The sequence below is a fragment of the Mixophyes fleayi genome, chromosome 4 (assembly GCF_038048845.1).
Source record: "Mixophyes fleayi isolate aMixFle1 chromosome 4, aMixFle1.hap1, whole genome shotgun sequence".
Taxonomy (NCBI): Eukaryota; Metazoa; Chordata; class Amphibia; order Anura; family Limnodynastidae; genus Mixophyes; species Mixophyes fleayi.
Window position 1 is genome coordinate 128,689,769 of NC_134405.1, and position 18,505 is coordinate 128,708,273.

Below are 18,505 nucleotides of genomic sequence, written 5' to 3' on the forward strand. Positions count from 1 at the left end.
AGCCACAGGGGATGAAATAGACAATGAAACACCCGAGTATTAACCCGCTACGAAGTATTTTTGCCAACATGAAAAATGGAGCAGTAGTGTTGTCAATCTCATTACGCATTTCCGGGTATGGCGGCTTCTCCTTAGCGACCGCTTGTGATGTTGCCATGCGGAAGTGTAAAGGGAAAATAACTTCAGTTGTGCTACGACGCCCCCTAGTGTTCTTGTGTGGCATTCTCATTAGTTTACAATATTGCTATCGACTCTATTTACAGTATTCGTGTTTTGCAGATTTCTAGGTGTCCGTAAATCGTCGGTCGGATGTTTTTCACGGGCTTGAGAAGGGAGCGGCACATAAGGTTGTGGATTATCTGCTGCGATCAGAGCGCCAGTAAGTGATAATGCAGCTGTAGCAATAGGCTAGCCTACAGCATGGACTAACCAGTTACATAGTGAGTGACTGCAGTGCGCCACCCTGTGATATCAGAATTACCTGGACAAAACGGAAAATGACTCTAGTCCTGAGTCTCATCCATCATCATTTATATAGCGCCAACATATTCCGTAGCACTTTACAATTAGTTACAAACACAGTAAACTAATAAACAAACTGGGTAAAAGAGACAAAGAGGTGAGAAGGCCCTGCTCACAAGCTTACAATCTATGGGACAATGGGAGTAAGTAAGGCAGGAAGTCGCCAGCCCTCAGTGGCGCTCTGCCTGCCTTCCCCACTTGTCCACCCGCCCAGTAAAAAAAATTGCTTGGTGCTGCTTCCAGTGGCGGCCTGTCGGGCGTGCCGTCATCATGCTCCGACACTGTCAGTGAGGAGCGGCGCAGAGAGGAACCAGAATACTGAAGAAAAGACAGAAGAGGAAGAGAAAGACAAAAAAGAAAGGTCACAGAAAAGTAAGTAAAGAACGGAGGGGGCACAACAGGTGCGCTTTTAGGGAGGGTTCCAGTTGCCTGGAACCCACCCCCCCATGCGCCACACACCACAAGGGAGTTTTCCTTTGAGTCCAGCAGCCCCAGTGACATCATGGGGCTGCCAGGAGAATGCAGGAGTCGTGCAGTCTATTACTGCTACAGACAGCCTCTTCTGGTGGTCCTGCCTCCTCTGCACCACACGCTGCCTATTAGCATAAAGAAGTCAGCGCATGACCTCTTACATTAAACAGCGCAGATCCGCCTCTCCCGCTTCTACCCAGGTAAGTGACATATACTTTTTCCTCTGCCCATTTCAGACCCCTTTTTCCCCCACCATGTTTGTTGCCTTTTCCCCCATAATTCTGTCTGTCTTTCATCTCCCCCATCGCTGTTTCCCCTTTGTGTTTCCTTGTCCAATATTGTATGTGTGTTTCTATTCCCCATTGTGTTTGTATGTGGAGGAAAAAAAAATATTCTTTGTAGTTAAAAAAAACAAGCAAAAAACTAGAGTATATTTATTTAAAAATATTTAAAAACCTCAGTTCATTTAAACAATTCGAAATTTCCACATTAATAACTGTTTGAGAGAAAAGTGCTATATACATTGATTATTAATATCTGTAGATTACTGAGGGCAAGTGTGATGAGACCAAGCCACACTGCCAAGATAACATCTCCCACTGGCCCGTGAATCCGCATCATCATCATCACCACCATTTATTTGTATACCACCACTGATTCCGCAGCGCTGTATAAAGAATTCATTCACATCAGTTCCTGCCCCATTGGAGCTTACAGTCTAAATTCCATAACATACACACACATACATACAGACAGAGAGAGAGAGAGGGAGAGAGAGAGTAGGGTCAATTTTGATAGCAGCCAATTAACCTACTAGTATGTTTTTGGAGTGTGGGAGGAAACTGGAGCACACGGAGGAAACCAACGCAAACACAGGGAGACCATACAAACTCCACACAGATAAGGCCATGGTCAGGAATTGAACTCATGATCCCAGCACTGTGAGGCAGAAGTGCTAACCACTTAGCCACCGTGCTGCCCAATCCGCATAGATTATATGGACTGTCACACTTGGCCATGGCTATAAGGGACCACTCCAGTGAAGGGGGGTGAGAGGGTATTCATTCTGAGGATTGATTCCTGGAAATTGTGAGGCTGACTGGTGTTGAGTTTATGTTCTTTATCAGCAGACCCAGTAATCAACGCTGTCCCATACCTGGGGAAGCAGACTGTTGCTCCATCGGGAGATACTCACCAGGATCTGGGTAAATTGGTGTGCCCACAGGAGTGGGGAGACGGATACCCAGAGCCCCATCAGGCTGGTGGAGAGTTTGGCAAGCATTCAGTACCAGCAAGATACTAAGACTCCTTGGACCTTCTGTTGACAGACTCTTTTACCTATGGAACTTTTGCATGACTGAGGTGGGTGGGGAACCTTGCTGGGACTACTATTGACACTGGAGATCTGCTGACCTATCATCATCATCATCATAATCATCATCATTTATTTATATAGCGCCACTGGTTCCACAGCACTGTACAGAGAACTCACTCACATCACATTGTTTAAAGTGTGCAGTTTTATATTCTGTTGTTTTACTGTAAGAAAAGTAAAGATAGGGTTGTATTTTTCGTTCTCCTCCTTGTCTGTGTGATTTCTGAACCTAAGGGGGGTCGGGTAACCTAGTAATCTTCCGTTCTAAAAACCTGGTATCCTCACAGAAAGTATAGTATTATATTACGTGGAAAAATGTAAGTAATTGTTTGTAGTATTTGTTGCCTAGATTTTTTGTAAAATAACTCCTAGACCCCAGTTTAATTTAAATAAGCCAATGTATTTACCTGTACACATGATATGCTGATAACATATTACATTGTCAGGTCCTGCAGTGTACAAAACAAAGGCTTAGTTGAAAGTGGTTGTATCAGAAATTGACTTGACATTGTACTTTAGTTAACACAATAAAGGACAGCACTGAGTATTAGCAACATAATAAAAGTGACTGTAGCAACGGTGCCTTGTGCTTTGCAGCCAGGACAGCATGTTGCCAGAGAAACAAGTGGTGAAGCAGAGTTCAGCCCTTGCAGTGACTTAGGGCTGGGATGAGAGACAGAAAAGGAGGTGAAGAGAAAGCACAGTAAGAGGTGCTGGAAGATGGGAGCGAGAGTGGCAGCAGCAGGAGGAGAGAGACCTGCGAGGAGAGTATACTGAAGAGACGGTGTGTACAGGGAGACACGGACACCAGAGCTACCACAAAAGCTGCTGGGTGATGCACAAGAAAGTTTTGCATACGGATCCCTGCAGAGAATCAGCTACCTATCAGCCTGAAGGAGATTGCAAGGAAAATGGAGCCTATGTGCTGAGAGGGGCTTCAAGCTATTGGTGAATTGCATGTAAGAGGGGTAGAGCTAGCAAGGTTAGGCTTGCAGGTAGTCCACGATGCAAGAGCTACTGAGACATCAATCTCCATTGAGAGAGAGAGAGAGAAATAAGAAGTAACACACTAAACACTGTTACACCATTACTGTTGCATTAAGAAATAACACTATGGGCCTGATTCATTAAAGAAAGGAAAGCAAAAAAAAAAAGAGTAGTAACTTTGAATCTTGGCAAAACAATGTTGCATTGAACGGGGGATGTAAATTTAAAATGTGATAGCAGATTTATAGTTGGGGTAGTGCATGTCCTAGATCAGGCCTGTCCAACCTGCGGCCCTCCAGGTGTTTGTGAAACTACAAGTCCCAGCATGCTTTGCCAGTAGACAACCTGTTGATAGCTGGAAGTGCATGCTGGGACTTGTAGTTTCACAAACATCTGGAGGGCCGCAGGTTGGACAGGCCTGTCCTAGATCAACTTTAAATGTCAGTGAAAAAAAATAAAGTTATCAAGTATTTGTGTGCTACATGAAAAAAAAACACTATTTAACTTATGTGCAAAATAATAAACTAAGTTCCCCCCTTTGCATTGTAACATGGTTGGTCCAGGAGAAAATTTACTTCTTTCTTTGCCTTACGTTCCTTAGTAAATCGGGTTCTATACCACTAATTTTACAAGCTAGATATCCTAATAGTAATCTGCACATATCATAGGCTGAGTTACATGTCAGCGATATAGAGACACAATAATCAGAGAACTAGTACAGGTTACAAGATACCAAAGTTACGTAGCCCGGGTTACCAACGTTACTATAAGTGCCTCAATGTTAAATAGTTAATATTATAAACTATTTAATAATGTTATTACCTTGATTTTTGCTTTAAAATATTGTTGGTTTATATTTTTTATACTCTGTGTGATTTTTGTCATTATTGTTCACCACACTGTTGCCATTGATTACTATTTTCCCCTTTGTTCCACTTACCCATCTAGAATCTACCTTTCATTAAATCTGCCTTACCCATTTACTTACCCCAAAATAAACATGTATTCGATTGTACATAACCACTGTGTGTGGTCCATTATTACTCACAGAGTTAGTGTGGTCGGGTACAAGGGGCTTCCTGAGGGACCAGTTACAGTCCGCATTCCACCATACGTTGTAGAAGACTCGGGTGGAGGCACTGAAGTGAAGATAGACAACATCGCACCAACCCGACGGCCGGGACGTTCACCCAGGCAGGAAGTGAGTCGCGGCGGTGCCCGAGGCCGACGAGGCTCCTGACACCGGGAAGCTAAGAGCACAGGAAGATGTGATGCTCTTTGGCTTATCATTGATCTCGGGGGCACGCGGCCATCATCAACATGTTTCAGAGAGTGAGTCTACCAGCCATCAATTTAAACAGCTGCCCACCCCACTCACTGACTGGCAGGGTGAACTCACATCCGCAGTAGGACAACTGACAGAACTGGTCAGCCGAATGCATGATGATGGAGGATAACTAAAGTTGCGGCCATTCTTTGGAACAGTCCCCATGGGAGAAGAGCCCTATGACTCTTGGTGGGAAACTGCCCACCAATGTATGGAAAAGTGGAACTGTTCAGAGTCTGTGAAATGCCAGAGACTAGCAGAGAGCCTGCAGCGGATTTTGTGTAGGCATAGAGAAGGGATGATCCCCACGCAACAGCCTGGTATTATATTGATGCACTCAATGACGTGTATGGAACACCTGAGGATGCTGAGGAGCTAAGCATCAGTTGAAACATTGAAAAAAAAAACTATGTATTTATTTTGCTTAGATAAGGAGGGATGGCTAGAGAAGATGTGAACCTGTACAGACTGCAGCTAATGGTTCAAGAGGCTGTTACTGAAGACCCTGTGGTTCAGAAGTATAAATACACTGACACTGGAAAGAATTTCCCCTCTCTCAAGGAGTTGGTGAAAGACATCTCGAAAGAAGAAATTATAGTGGCCGCTAAAGAGCTGCCTGCAAAAAGGGTAGTGACTGTAACCACAAAGCCTGAGACAGAATCCAGCAAGAGTGGGCTACTACAGTTGATCAAATTACAGGGTGAATAAATTGCCCAACTTTTGGCAGCACAAGCCCAAAATATCCCTGGTTGTTCACAAGAGTCTCACAGCTAGACATCAGAAGAATAGGAGAAGTCAAGAAGTGAGCCCTCAGAAAGGTTGTTACATTTGTGGAGGTGGGCCACTTTGCCTGTATGCAGATTGGTGGAACCAAAGAAGATCCCGATTCCACCAATCTGAGGCAGCAAACCATTGAGAAATGGTAGGGGACAACCAGCAATCACCCGTCGGCCCTCTAAGAAAGATCCAAGCTAAGAAGGTTGTGGAGCCCAAGCAGGAGTGGTGGAAGACTGTCCCAGAAGGACTGATGGGTCCTGCTCCAAGCATGACTTTGTCTATTAATGGTTATCAATGTTCAGCTTTGCTAGATAGTGGGTCTCAGGTGTTCATCATTTTTTTAGAGATGGTATAGGCGATACCGGTCAAAAATGCCATTAAGGCCCTTGACTGGATTCTGGATCGGAGTGAGCAGACTTATCCTTACCTATAGCACATCATGGTGACATTGAAATTTCCTCAGAAAGTTGCCGGAGGGGATAGCCAGTTGCAGGTGATGGCTTTGGTGTGCTTTGAAGGAGATACCAGAGAGGTGACGGTCATTATTGGCACGAATGCAAACATCTTCAGGAAACTAGCTCTGTGGTGCCATGAAGCAGAAGAAAACTACCCAGTCTCACCATCCATGCAATATGTTTGGCTGCCTACCAGAAATTGGAGAGAGGTGAGCAAGATGAGAGAAAGACTGAAGCTTGATAGCTTTCAGTCCTGCTTCGAGGAAAGTAATGCATTCTCGACAGACAAGGAACAAGTGATCAGAGATGATGAGAGCTCCAACTTTCTCTATAGGGTTTAGGACCTAGACGCAGCCCACGTAGTGGTGCATCGGATTAACTTGAATGATGAGACACCATTCAGAGAGGTCCAGGAGGTTTGCGCCAGTGGATTTTGTCAATGCCCAGGATCATTTGGAGAAGTTACTAGAGACCAAAGTTATCATGGAGTCGGAGAGCCCTTATGCCTCTCCAATAATGGTGGCTCAGAAGAGCGAGGACATTCATGTGTATATGGACTACCAGGCACTGAATAAGAGTACAGTCCCTGACCAGTATACGGAGCAGAGCATTGAGAAGTCTTTGGACTGCCTATCAGGAAGCAGATGATTCTCCATGTTCAACTTCTGGAGTGGGTATTACCAGACACCCAAGGAAGTGGAGACTATATTTATCTTCCCACTGTGTCTACCAGTTCAAGAGAATGCCACAGGGAATCTCCAGGGCCCTAGCTATGTTCCAGAGATGCATGGATCAAGTAGTGGGAGTCAAAAACTAGGTCATATTTTACCAGGATTTCAGTCTTTGTAGAGACCCTCCAAGAGCAGGGAATATAGCCTGAAGCTCTCTGTGAACATATAGTCTGTCAGACCAATGTAAAATATGTGGGGCACTTGGTCAGCAGACAGGTGTGGCCACAGATCCAGCTAAGTTGGAAACCGTGTTAGAGTTGCTTTGGCACACAAAGTTGAGGGAGCTCCGGTCCTTTATGGGGTTCTGTGGGCACTATGAGATTTGTACCGGACTGTCTGACAAACTTGACGCAAAGGTACCCACCTCTCAGAGGGGAAGCTCCCCCGAAGACACCTTTTTTAAGGTGAACTTTGGCCAGTGAGGAGGCTTTCAAGAAGCTGAATGAGTCCGATAGGCTCCCGTACTGGCCTATGCTGATCCCACCCTACTGTATATTCTCCATGTTGATGCTTCATTCGAGGGACTTGGGGGGGGGGGGATGATATACCAGGAGCCTGATGGGAAAATTCACCCACTGTTCTATTTCTGCCAGTTTGTCCCCCAGCAAGTAAAACTATCCAGTCCACAAATTGGAACTTCTGGCACTCAATTGGGCTATAATGGACAAGAGATGTATTGTAATTTGCATCTGTCTATTTTTGCGATTTAAATATTAGATTATGTACTATGATCAATTTATGCAGAAATCCAGGTAATTCCAAAGGATTCATATGCTTTTTCTTGCTACTATATATGAGAAACCATGGGTGAAAATTAGAATAAATGGCACTCTCTGCCTCCTTCAACATCACCATTGGTACAAGAGAGATGCTCCCTTTTCCCCTTATCTTTAGAGTATGTATGGAAGTATTTGATAAAGGGATTCATGTGAATCCTGACAATCTGGGATTGAGTCAAGGGAAAAAAAAAAAAAAAAAAAAAGGAACTTGCGCTTTACACCAACAACTTATTAACTACCCTAATGGATTTGTTTGTTACTCCCACCAATTTATTGCCAGAATTTCAAACCTTTAGTGAATCAAGTTACAAGTGAATTATACAAAACCCATATAGCATTCAGTATTAATTTACATGAACATACTACTCTGGCTCTGCAAAGTGCTTTCACATTTAAATGGAACGCAAATATATAAGAACATACCAAGATACGAATGATCTCCTTACTGCAAACTTCGCCCCCAAACTAACAAATATATACGCAAAGAACACTTGAGTGGAGGAAACAAAGATCTCTTGGATAGGCAGGGTCAATGTAATAAAAAAAAATATTGTCAGTGACTTATACCTTATCCAGACCCTGCCAATTTATATCCTTAAGAGTTTGGTCCCCCACAATTTAAGGAATTTTTCTGAAACGGGAGTGAAACCCTGCTTCAGACATAGCTTTACAGGAAGAAATATCTAGGTGGCCAGCTGCCTAATTTTGTTGTACACTCAGACTGTTCACCTTAATAGGATTAGAGTGAGCACACCCTGTTGAGTCAAACAGTGTTACTTTGTAAGAACACCATCGCTGTAGGCCAATACAAATTGCTGTATGACTCTGGATTAGTGGAAAAAGTAGAGATTATTTTAACTCTAGACTACTACCCACCCTACAAAGATTTTCCTCCAGGCTTGACATCTCACACACTTAGGAATTGGTGGTTCTCTCCATGGTCAACAGCTGCTTAGTAACAGGGGAATCTGCCCATACCTGGAGATTAAAAAATTGACACTTGCAGATAGATAGTTGGACCCATTATGAGTCGGCTCACACATTGCCTTAGAAATGTTAATGAAAAAATTGCTTTGGTTAGGCAACTCCATTTTTAATTCTGTTCCATCCAGCAAGCTCCCAAACAATCTCCTTAATATATATAAACTTCTGGGAACCTATCTTTGGCCACACACCCAGATTCACCCAAGCACAAATTAAATCTTGCAGCCCCAGAATTGAAGTCCTTCATACCCATTTACCCAAGCTTTAAGTAATGTTTCAGTGTTGGAGACTCAATACAAGGCAAGTGCTAGATGTTACAGATGTCCCAGTGTCCTCGGTAAGATGTTTCCTGGACTATGAGATACATGGTGGCCTCAACTTCATTGGAGACCCCTGGCATATATCTGTGTCCATAGCTCCAACCACTTGGGACAGAGGTGATCAAGATTTTGAGAGGAGTGCCAGAGGGCATGGAATTCTGGATTCAAAGTATGATTAAAGTTCCAGTGTGATCGTATTAGATATCCCTTCTAAAACCACTTCATTGAGGCAAATCCACATATCCCTGTTAATTGGAAATCACCCCATCAGTTAAGGATTGGTTTAAGTTTTTAGATTTCTATAGGTAAATTGAAGCTGCAACAGCCACGTTAGACCAAAATGCAGTTAACCACAACCCAGTTCATCTGGCTGACCTTTAAAGAGTTAGCTAAACAGTGATTATATTTAAACTCCATTACAGTACCATAGTGCACTCAAAAACAGCTTCCTACCATATTGCATTCTCTTATAAATCTGCTGCATGGGACTCGCATTTCCTCTTTCACTGCTTGCGCAAGTTAACAGCTTAGATTTCCCAGATTTTTCTTGACACTTCTTATAGAACTGCTACATTACCTTTTAAATCAATAGAAAGCAGCAGAAAATCCAGCATTTAAGCAAGTCCCTCAGTTGCAGTAGACAAATGAGGATTAGTCCAGAGAATTTTATCTATCCCTTAAGTATTATTGAGGAATAAGACACCTCTTAATTTATTTAGAGATAAAAAAAAAACTTTTAATAAGTTCAGTACAACTTTCAAGTTGGTGTAAAAGAGCATTAAACAAAGGTTGTTCTAAACTAGTTTTTCTGTAGGTCTTTGGTCAAATATGCTTATCAGAAGTAAACAGGTAACAAAAAGCTTTTCAACAAAAAGAAAAATGGACTTCAAGTTACAGAAGCTGTGACTGATGTGTATCAAACTTTCTAAGTCTTACCAACTTCCATTAGGTTAAATACTACCCTGAATAGTATCAGAGACAAGACATTAAAAGTGTATTTTTTAAAAATTATATATGAATGTTAAACGCAGCTGTCAAAGATATGTACAAAAAAAAGCTTTATTTACAAAATGTACACAAGAGTTGATTTAATGACGATTCAATCTTCATCTGAAGCATCTTCAGGCAGAGGGCGAGATCTGTAATTAGATTAAGTTACCTTAGTATCTTACAAATCTGTTACCCATTAATTAAAATTACATTTTGCTTAACATGCCTCTTACACCTTACCAAACCAATTCCTTCCCAGAGAATGATGGTTTTCAGCATTTACTCCATGACTATACAATTTAACAAACATTTAAAAAAAAAAAAAAATTAAAGATAGTATTTTTAGCCATTGTATAACTTGAAAGTGTACTTGGCTTAATGAGAAGCTGTACTGACAATAGACAACTAGTGACCACAATTCAGGCATTTGTTCCTGTAATGGATTATTTAGATTACACAGCTGTAATATACACATTTAGGAATGTTGCAGTGTTTAATTTAAAGAGGCAATACTTATTTACCAGAACTGGTTTGAACTTTGTATATCTTTAATCAGGATTTAAATAAGTTTCCTGTTGAGCTTTGCTATGTTGGTACAGACTTCAATCAATTCTGCTCTAAATTTCACTGGAAAAGCACTGAAAGTTCCACCACTCCTCTAAAGATTTTATGATATGGAGACTAGTGGTCATCAAAGCACATCAAAATTCTCAGCCATTATTATGCATAACAAATGGTGACAGCATTTGCTGAAAGTAAACTTACTTCCTTTGCACTTTACCAACACCACTACCACCAGCTTCTTCATCATCAGATGGCAAACGATTCTCTTTTTCAGGACAGCTTGTAGATGGGGACCCAAAAAAGTCTCCTATACCCTTCTGCCATTTTGGAGTAGGTCTGACACATACAGGATTCCCTCCTGCATATTTGCTTTCAGCTGCAAGTTTATGAAAAATGGATGAAAAGAAAAAAAAACCCTGAAAATTGCAAGCTTATACTTGGGAGTAATACATATGAACACAAAGCAGGTCACAACTTACATTTCTTTCCCGTTGGTGATGTGCTGTGGTTAGAGGAACCAGAGGCGGTGCCAAAAGACTTTCTTGGTGCTCTAGCAGCAACAGCTTTGGGGGAAAATATAAAGAATTAAAGACTCTTAAATAAAGCAGTCTAGACTACACCTGATCAACCATATTGCTTCATGTCAAAATACAGTACTGCAGTATTAACTAAAGTGATAGCCACACCCCTTATATGCAAGTCATAACCACTCTGGCAGCATGGTGTGTACACCACACACCCCATATCCCATATCTAGAAATCCCACATATCATAGGCACTGTTGAGAAGTGTTTACAGTACCTGTTACATACATGAGAGTTATCATACCAGGTATATGTAGGAACACAAGCTACCCACCTGACAAAACCCATGGGGGACATTAGCTCTAGCGATCATTTCCCCAAGCTAAGAATCAAAACGCTTGTAAGAGATTTATTCTAGGTTATCGCAATTAGTTCAGAATGAGGCCTCAAGAAGGTCCATTAACAATGTAGGCCCTACAGGAAAACAGATATGATCCCTCATAGCCAGGCTTCTGAAGACCTTTCCTCCTATACTGGGGAGGGGTGAGACAAGTGCTGGCCTGCAGATTAATGGAGACAAGATCAGCAGAGAGAGTGGATAGACGGTTTGCTTTTTCATGTATTGTATATTTGGTTTACCGTCATTCTGCAGATATATATTCCATTATAAGGCAAGCACCTGTCCACCAGCAGGGGGAGCCCTTTCAAGTAGCCGTAGCGAACTTCTGTAGCGTTCAGCTTCTCACCCACCCTAAAATGTGTCCCACTGGAGAACATTACATGGGTGCATTACTGAGGAGCGAGCAACACAACGTAGATTTGTACATACAAAATGACGCTATCGCTGCCCCCCACGTATGTACAGAGTGTCCACAAACGTACAGTATTAATAAGCACTCTTCGCTGTAATGAGACATAGGTGACGTTATGCAGCCGTGTAACTAAGTGCAGACAAGGACCCGGATTTTGCCGCGCTCCCCCTCTTGGCGCCATGCATATTATTAACCCTTTAGTAGTCGGCTAGCGGGTAATCAGCTGCAGCTACAACGATGCCGCACATACGTACAACGGAGCGAATAACCGCCAACAAGATTACATGTAAACTAATCCATACCCTCACAAGTCCCCGCACGTTAAGGACTGCTTACAGTGCAGATAATTAATAAAAGTGTGGAAAATAACGCAAATCAAATATAATTCTACAGACAAGTAACTGCTGAACTCACCCTTCCTGTAGCTGCCGGTGGAGGGGCCCGCGCTGTCCGCCTTGGTACGCACCATTCTCTGTCACACACACACACTACCCGCTGTGGCACTGCGCGCCTACCTCTCTACAGCGCAATTTAAACATCCCACTTTGGCGCTCTAAATTCCTGCCAGCCCACCGTGCTCCCATTGGACAGACTCCTCTTTGCTCCGCCTACCAAAATGTGACCGGCCACTAGTAGCAGAACGGAAGCCGTCACTCCTCCTTGCCGCCCAATGCTCGCTCACCTATAGCTGTCAGGCTCTAGTGTGTGGATTGAGTTTCCCGCTCTGTGACATGATTGGATGAAACGCAATAGACGTTCTCAGTACCTCTAATGTGAACTACAGCTGAATACAGTGATTATAATCTTTAATAAGCACTCTATTACCTGCATACTATCATATGCATATAGTAATGTACTTGGTAATACATAGAGATCGAATGAACTATACTACCTGTATACTTTGTTTATGGGTGTAAAGTTACTGATGATTCACTCTTACCATAGAGGTATTGACTTCTCCCACTCTTCTTTACAAACTAATTTTTCAGAAGTGAAGTGCAGAGGTGCAACTAGCGAGCTGTGGGCCCCAGGGCAGGAGGGAGCTGGGGCCCTCATCTCGCTTATAAAGCCCAGTATATCCATGGGCCCCGGTATACTGCACCTGCTGCACCATTGGTTCTTTCTCCACTGCAGAGGTGGAGCCTTGGGGGTAAATGTATCATACTCTGGTTTCTTCAACTCGCGGGAGTTCGGCGAGATGACAGCTAAAATTTAAAGCGGTGCTGCCTTGTAAAGGCAAGTTTCCCTTTACAAGGCAGCACCGCTTTTAATTTTAGCTGTCATCTCGCCGAACTCCCGCGAGTTGAAGAAACCAGAGCATGATACATTTACCCCTTGGAATAAGTTCTCTTAAAGGTTTGCGTTTTGTAAACTGGTTTCAGCAATGAACAATCTGGCAGTGCTTTGACAAACGCATGTTTTTTGTAGAAAGCAAAAATGAGGAATTTAATTGGTCTGTGATATATGCAAAATTGTTGTGGCTTGGACGTACGTTTGGCAAGTTCTTATGAACTCTCCTCCCGACTGATTTAAGAGTGCTGGTAGTATCACAGACCTCAGAAGAGTATGCATGATCAGGAGTAGAGAAATAATTGGCCTTAGGATGAACACCATAAATGCAGTAGAATGGTGATATTCCAGAGGCAGAATATGGAGAATTATTATAAGCAAATTCAGCCCATGGTAGATGTTCCCCCCAATAATCCTGTAAAAGAGTGCCATAGCATCTTAAGCATTAACTCTGTCTGGCTGCCCATTTATTTGTGGATGATATTCAGAAGACAAAATTGAGATCTATCCTGAGCAGATTACAGAAGATTTTCCAAAATTAAGTGTGAATTGTACACCGCTGTCTGGTACAATATTCTCAGGGATGCAGTGGAGCTTCGGGATATACTGGACATACATTTGGGCTAACTACTCAGCAGTGAGAAAATTAGAGAGAGGTACAAATCTGTCAATGACAACCAAAATAACAATAAAGCCTTCGGAAACTGGACGTTCACCAACAAAATCCATGGAAATGTGCGACCAGTGTTCTTCACAGCACCTATTTTCAAGGTGCTTCATCTAGCTGTTTTTACTTGCCATCTGGCTCTTGGAGTCTGAAAGAATCCTATTTTAAAAGGATAAACCATTGTTTCATCAGCAGCTATTCATATAGCGCCACTAATTCTGCAGCGCAGAGGACTCACTCACATCAGTCCCTGCCCCATTGGAGCTTACAATCTAAATTCCCTAACATACACACACACACACACACACACACAGACAAGGGTCAATTTGATAGCAGCCAATTAACCTACCAATATGTTTTTGGAGTGTGGGAGGAAACCGGAGTACCCGGAGGAAACCCACGCAAACACAGGGAGAACACACAAACTCCACACAGATAAGGCCATGTTTGGGAATCGAACTCATGACCCCAGGGCTGTTTATACTATTATAATAAGCACTGTGTGAGCACTGCAGCCAACATGTTACCCAGCTGTCAACATTTTTGGGCAAGAACACTGGTGACCATAGATGTTTAGGTATTGGTAACGGATTCAGTAGGCCGTAGATAATGTCACATAGAATTTTATTGTGGGAGCATACCTCCCAGGAATGTACAAAGTCACAAATATCTTGTCACCAGGGTGGCCACCATACCAATCTGGAAAGGCCAGAGGTCATCTTCCTCATACCAGGGTGTCCAGATAGTTTATGAACCTGGAATTTTGACTGGACTTGTTGTTTGAAACAATCAGAGACAAATAACACCTTCTTAGGAGTCTTGGGTGATACCATGCCTTGGTTCTGTTTCAAAGTCTCAGAGAAATCAGGAGTCAGGATAGCCAGAATTACTGTGGATGGAAGGATAGTATTGTTACCAGGAATGCTCTCATGAAAAGGTAGGAAATTCCTAGAGAGTAGTATGTAATCACAAGTTTAAATCTGGTAAAGAGGGGAGCCCATAAAGCTTTTTTGGGTGTAAGTGTCTGAACAGAAATGATGTATTACAGCTGTCACGGGAGTCTAGGATGCTAGGACCCTGATCTGCCAAATTGGTGGTACTCTTACTAGAGGCGCCAGCGGCTGGTCTTTTCCAGGAACCCCCGCAAGGAGGTATGGATGTTAGAAGCTTCCTCTACGCAGGTCGCGGCCCTCAGGAGAGTATGGCAAGATCAAAGGAGTTCAGTGCTATCTGAAGACTGGCTACAGAAATAGGAACGAAGATCAGCGGGTAGCAAATGTTACCACTGAGATGGTGGATTGGTCATCTGCGGACAGCAGGTATTGCCACAAAGGCAGCGGTATGATGATCTGTGGATGGCAGGCGTTACTGCTGGGATAACTGATATGATGATCTGCGGGTAGCAGGTATGCCACAAGGATTGCGGTGTGATGATCTGCGGATAGCAGGTGTTACCGCTGGGATAGCAGATATGATGATCTGCGGATAGCAGGTTTGCACAAGTTTTGCGGTGAGATGAACTGCGGACAGCAGGTAAGCACAAGGGTTTTGGTGTGATGATCTGCGGATAGCAGGTGTGCCACAAGGGTTGCGGTGAGATGAACTGCGGACAGCAGGTAAGCCACAAGGGTTTTGGTGTGATGATCTGCGGATAGCAGGTGTTACCGCTGGGACAGCAGATAAGATGATCTGCGGATAGCTGGTATGCCACAAGGGTTGCTGTGAGATGAACTGCGGATAGCAGGTATATCACAGGGAAAATGGAGTGGAGAGTCCAGGAGCTTATTCCATGCAGGAGTGATCCCGAGAACAGGCCCAGAAGGAGAGGGGAGGCTGCTTTAAATAGAGGAGAAGCAGCCCAGCAGCCAATGGGTTAGCGAAGAGTTTTTAAAAGATAATTCGAACCTAAGATGGCGGCCGGCCGTGAAGACGGGAGGACGCCGGCGAGGAGGTGAGTAAGGCGGGTCTCGGTCTAGAGGTAGCGAATGACAACAGCTTTTTAAGATCGGTGACAATGGGCACTCTGTTATTTGCACCCTCCTTTCAGTGCCACCATTCTTCCAGAGCCAATTTTACTGCTAAAAACCTGTCGTAAATATGCTCAGCAGATGAAATCGTTTTAGAGAAGAATGCACAGGAATGGAGTCTCTGGGTCTGCGTGTGAGAGAATTGCTCCAGCTCCCACATCCGAGGCATCTACCTCAAAAAAAAAATGGCAGTCATGGATCAGAATGTGTGTCTGCGGTCACTGATGGAGAGATCCATGCATCTGTCTAATGTCTTGGATGGAGGGTATTGCAGAAGGGGGTCCTTTATTACTTCAGATAATCCGACACAGAATTGACTGCAAATGGCTGGATCGTTCCAAGAGGTGTCTGCTGCCCACCTTCAAAATTCTGAACAGTATATTGTCAATCATCAGAGGGACGATTGACTTGTCTTAGAGTATGTAATGCAGATTCTGCAGAGTATCTGGATCATCATACAGGAGGGAAAATGCAGAAAAAATGTCTGTAATGCAGGATCATAAGGCTTTAATGAAAAAAAAAAACACGATTGTGGATCTTTCTGAAGGAGTGATTCAGTACAAGAGGACACTGATCGCAGATGGAAATACAATCTACAACTGTTTATAAAGTTGCTGAAGCAAGCTCTGTCACCACTGAAACAATATGGAAAATGCATTTTAGGCTCAAGAGGTGCACTCTGTATAGTAGTGCTATTAACATATTTCTGCTGAGCAGACCGCAGAACGGGAATTATTTTGTTGCGCAGCACCAGTGCTTTCCCTTCGATGGCGAAGTACTAAGTCTTTCTTTCCAATACTTCAGTGCCGCCTCCTCTCCACCGAACCAAAAATCTTGATGAAGTCTGACTTGATTGTGAAGGGGAATGCAGCGGTGACAGATGCCACTCCCCAAAGAGTATCGCCACTGACTTCCCGACGTTGACCTTTGCCCCTGAAGCTCAGCTAAAGTTCTCGCAGGTCTGGATGAGTACTGTCACTGAACGCTGGTCAGCGCAGAAGACAATGATGTCATCTGTGTAGAGCGAGCACTTGGCCTCTAGTCGGTCTGCACCCGGAGCAGTGATGCCTCTTATCTGTGGATTCAGCCTGATACAGATCACATATAGCTCTATACAACAAAAAAACACTTGATTTGCAATAATATCCCGGTGAAGATCCATATAATCAAGGCCCTGCTGTTTGGACATCCTTGAGAAAGTCCGGTAAGGACGAAACGCGTCGGATGAAAGCATACACATCAAAATACATCTTTGGATTTTTTGTACACAGTGGGCTCCCGTAAGGAAAGGAAGCGCCGGAAGGACGTATGCGGTCCACCTGCGTTCCACTGCGTGTGAGGACACTGTAACTGGATTGTAACAGCACCGTTTGGACAACGATCATCAGGACATCAATTCCGGAGTGAACATATGAAGGCTACTGGATTGTGGATTCTATTTCACTTATACTAAGAGGGAAAGAGCAGGGTAAGAACCTTTAATTAATACATTTTCTGCAGAAGAGCTATAACATTACCTCTGATTGTGTCCTACATCTACAATTGGTCATATTGTTAGCCATGCGCTGAACCCCTTTTTTATCAAGTTATATATATCTTTTTTCAGCAGCAGGTTATTTTATATAGAGAAGCGCCGTTTTTTCTATCCATTTAATTAAGAAGATAAACTACTCACCACTGCCCTGGGGCAACCTAGTTACAGGTTATTAAAGATTGTATCTGGCCTCGGTTTCGAAACTTGGGTGCAGCTAGACTCATAACTGTGGGTGAGTTGCATTTCACTAACGACCAATTGAGCTCTATCTTGTTCTTTAAACTTTATCTTCTCTGAGGAGGCTAAAAAATTCCTCATTGAAGTAAAACTATCAGCGACACTGGCATAAAACAAATTATTTTAGAGAAATGTAACTTTTGCAGGACTTTATTAGTGTCTTTATAATCAACATGCATTTTTCAAGAGCACAGATATTATTACCTGATATACTACTAGAAAAATCTCTCCCTAGGCCTGCATCGTATTTTTTCCATCTTGAAGCATAAATAATTTTATAATTTTAAGATTATCCAAATTTTGGGCAGAGCAGATTTATGCCGTTATGTCTACTTGAGAGGTGCCTCCTATGCTGTACATGGTCACAGCCACGTGGTTAGATTTTGAGGTTTGCTTTAAGTAATTTGGGAGTTCTTCCTCTTTTGGTATCCTTGTACATTGTCATTTTAAAAAATGCCTAAAAGAAAAAAGTTGTGGGTTTTGCAGAAACTCACAATATTTTTAAGTAAAGCAACTACAGGACCACAGGGCTATAACTAGGGCTGTGCGATAGGGTCGACCACCCAGGGCGCAAGGCTGAAGGGGGAAGGGGCGCAGTTTACAAATATTTTAGGTTCATTTGGTTAAAATTGAGGGCTAGGGAGGCACCATTTTTGTTTCTCGCCCCAGTAGCTAAAATTTTAAGTCAGCTGGTCCTGGCTCTGAAGGACCAGCTAATTCTCCACACAGGATTAGGAAGTAAGAGTGACATTGCTTGTATCTTGACTGAAATTAAGCAACTAAAACAAACTTTCACATCAGAAATCCAGAAAACAGTGTCATGAATCAAAGTGGCTGAACTAGGAGCTAGACGGTCTTGTTTTTAAGTCCAGGTCACCCTGTGCTGTCTGTGACTATGCATGGAGCTTGGGTCTTTGGACCCTCTCTTTAAGGAAAAGGGCCCATTGTTCCGCAAACCGTGGAGCCAGAAATGTCTTCACACTATCCACTGCTGAAGCTAGGGGGGACCCTATTATTCTCAAGAGTGCAAGTGCCTTCAGGTTCATCTTCACTCCAAGGCTAGGGAGGGCCAAAACTTCCCTCGAGGAACTGTATTCTTCAGTTCCCCCCAACGTAGGAGGGAGCCTCCAGT

General features: G+C 43.2%; 1 protein-coding gene across 1 annotated transcript; it reads right to left on the reverse strand.

The window, feature by feature from the left end:
- Positions 1 to 9,777: 9,777 nt before the first annotated feature.
- On the reverse strand, positions 9,778 to 12,179 carry PCLAF (PCNA clamp associated factor). The gene is made up of 4 exons (XM_075208222.1): positions 12,033 to 12,179; positions 10,762 to 10,845; positions 10,484 to 10,658; positions 9,778 to 9,867 (listed from the first exon to the last, which is right to left on the reverse strand). The coding sequence occupies exons 1-4, from the start codon at positions 12,085 to 12,087 to the stop codon at positions 9,828 to 9,830; spliced, it is 354 nt and encodes a 117-aa protein (XP_075064323.1). The 5' UTR covers positions 12,088 to 12,179; the 3' UTR covers positions 9,778 to 9,827.
- Between the last annotated feature and the right edge of the window lie 6,326 nt (positions 12,180 to 18,505).

Bases quoted from the DNA above. Each gene is read 5' to 3' on its own strand.
- PCLAF (XM_075208222.1), bottom strand. From the start codon at position 12,087: ATGGTGCGTACCAAGGCGGACAGCGCGGGCCCCTCCACCGGCAGCTAC. The intron at 10,846-12,032 runs GTGAGTTCAGCA...TTTCCCCCAAAG, and splicing joins CACCGGCAGCTACAGGAAGG to CTGTTGCTGCTAGAGCACCA. The intron at 10,659-10,761 runs GTAAGTTGTGAC...ATAAACTTGCAG, and splicing joins ATCACCAACGGGAAAGAAAT to CTGAAAGCAAATATGCAGGA.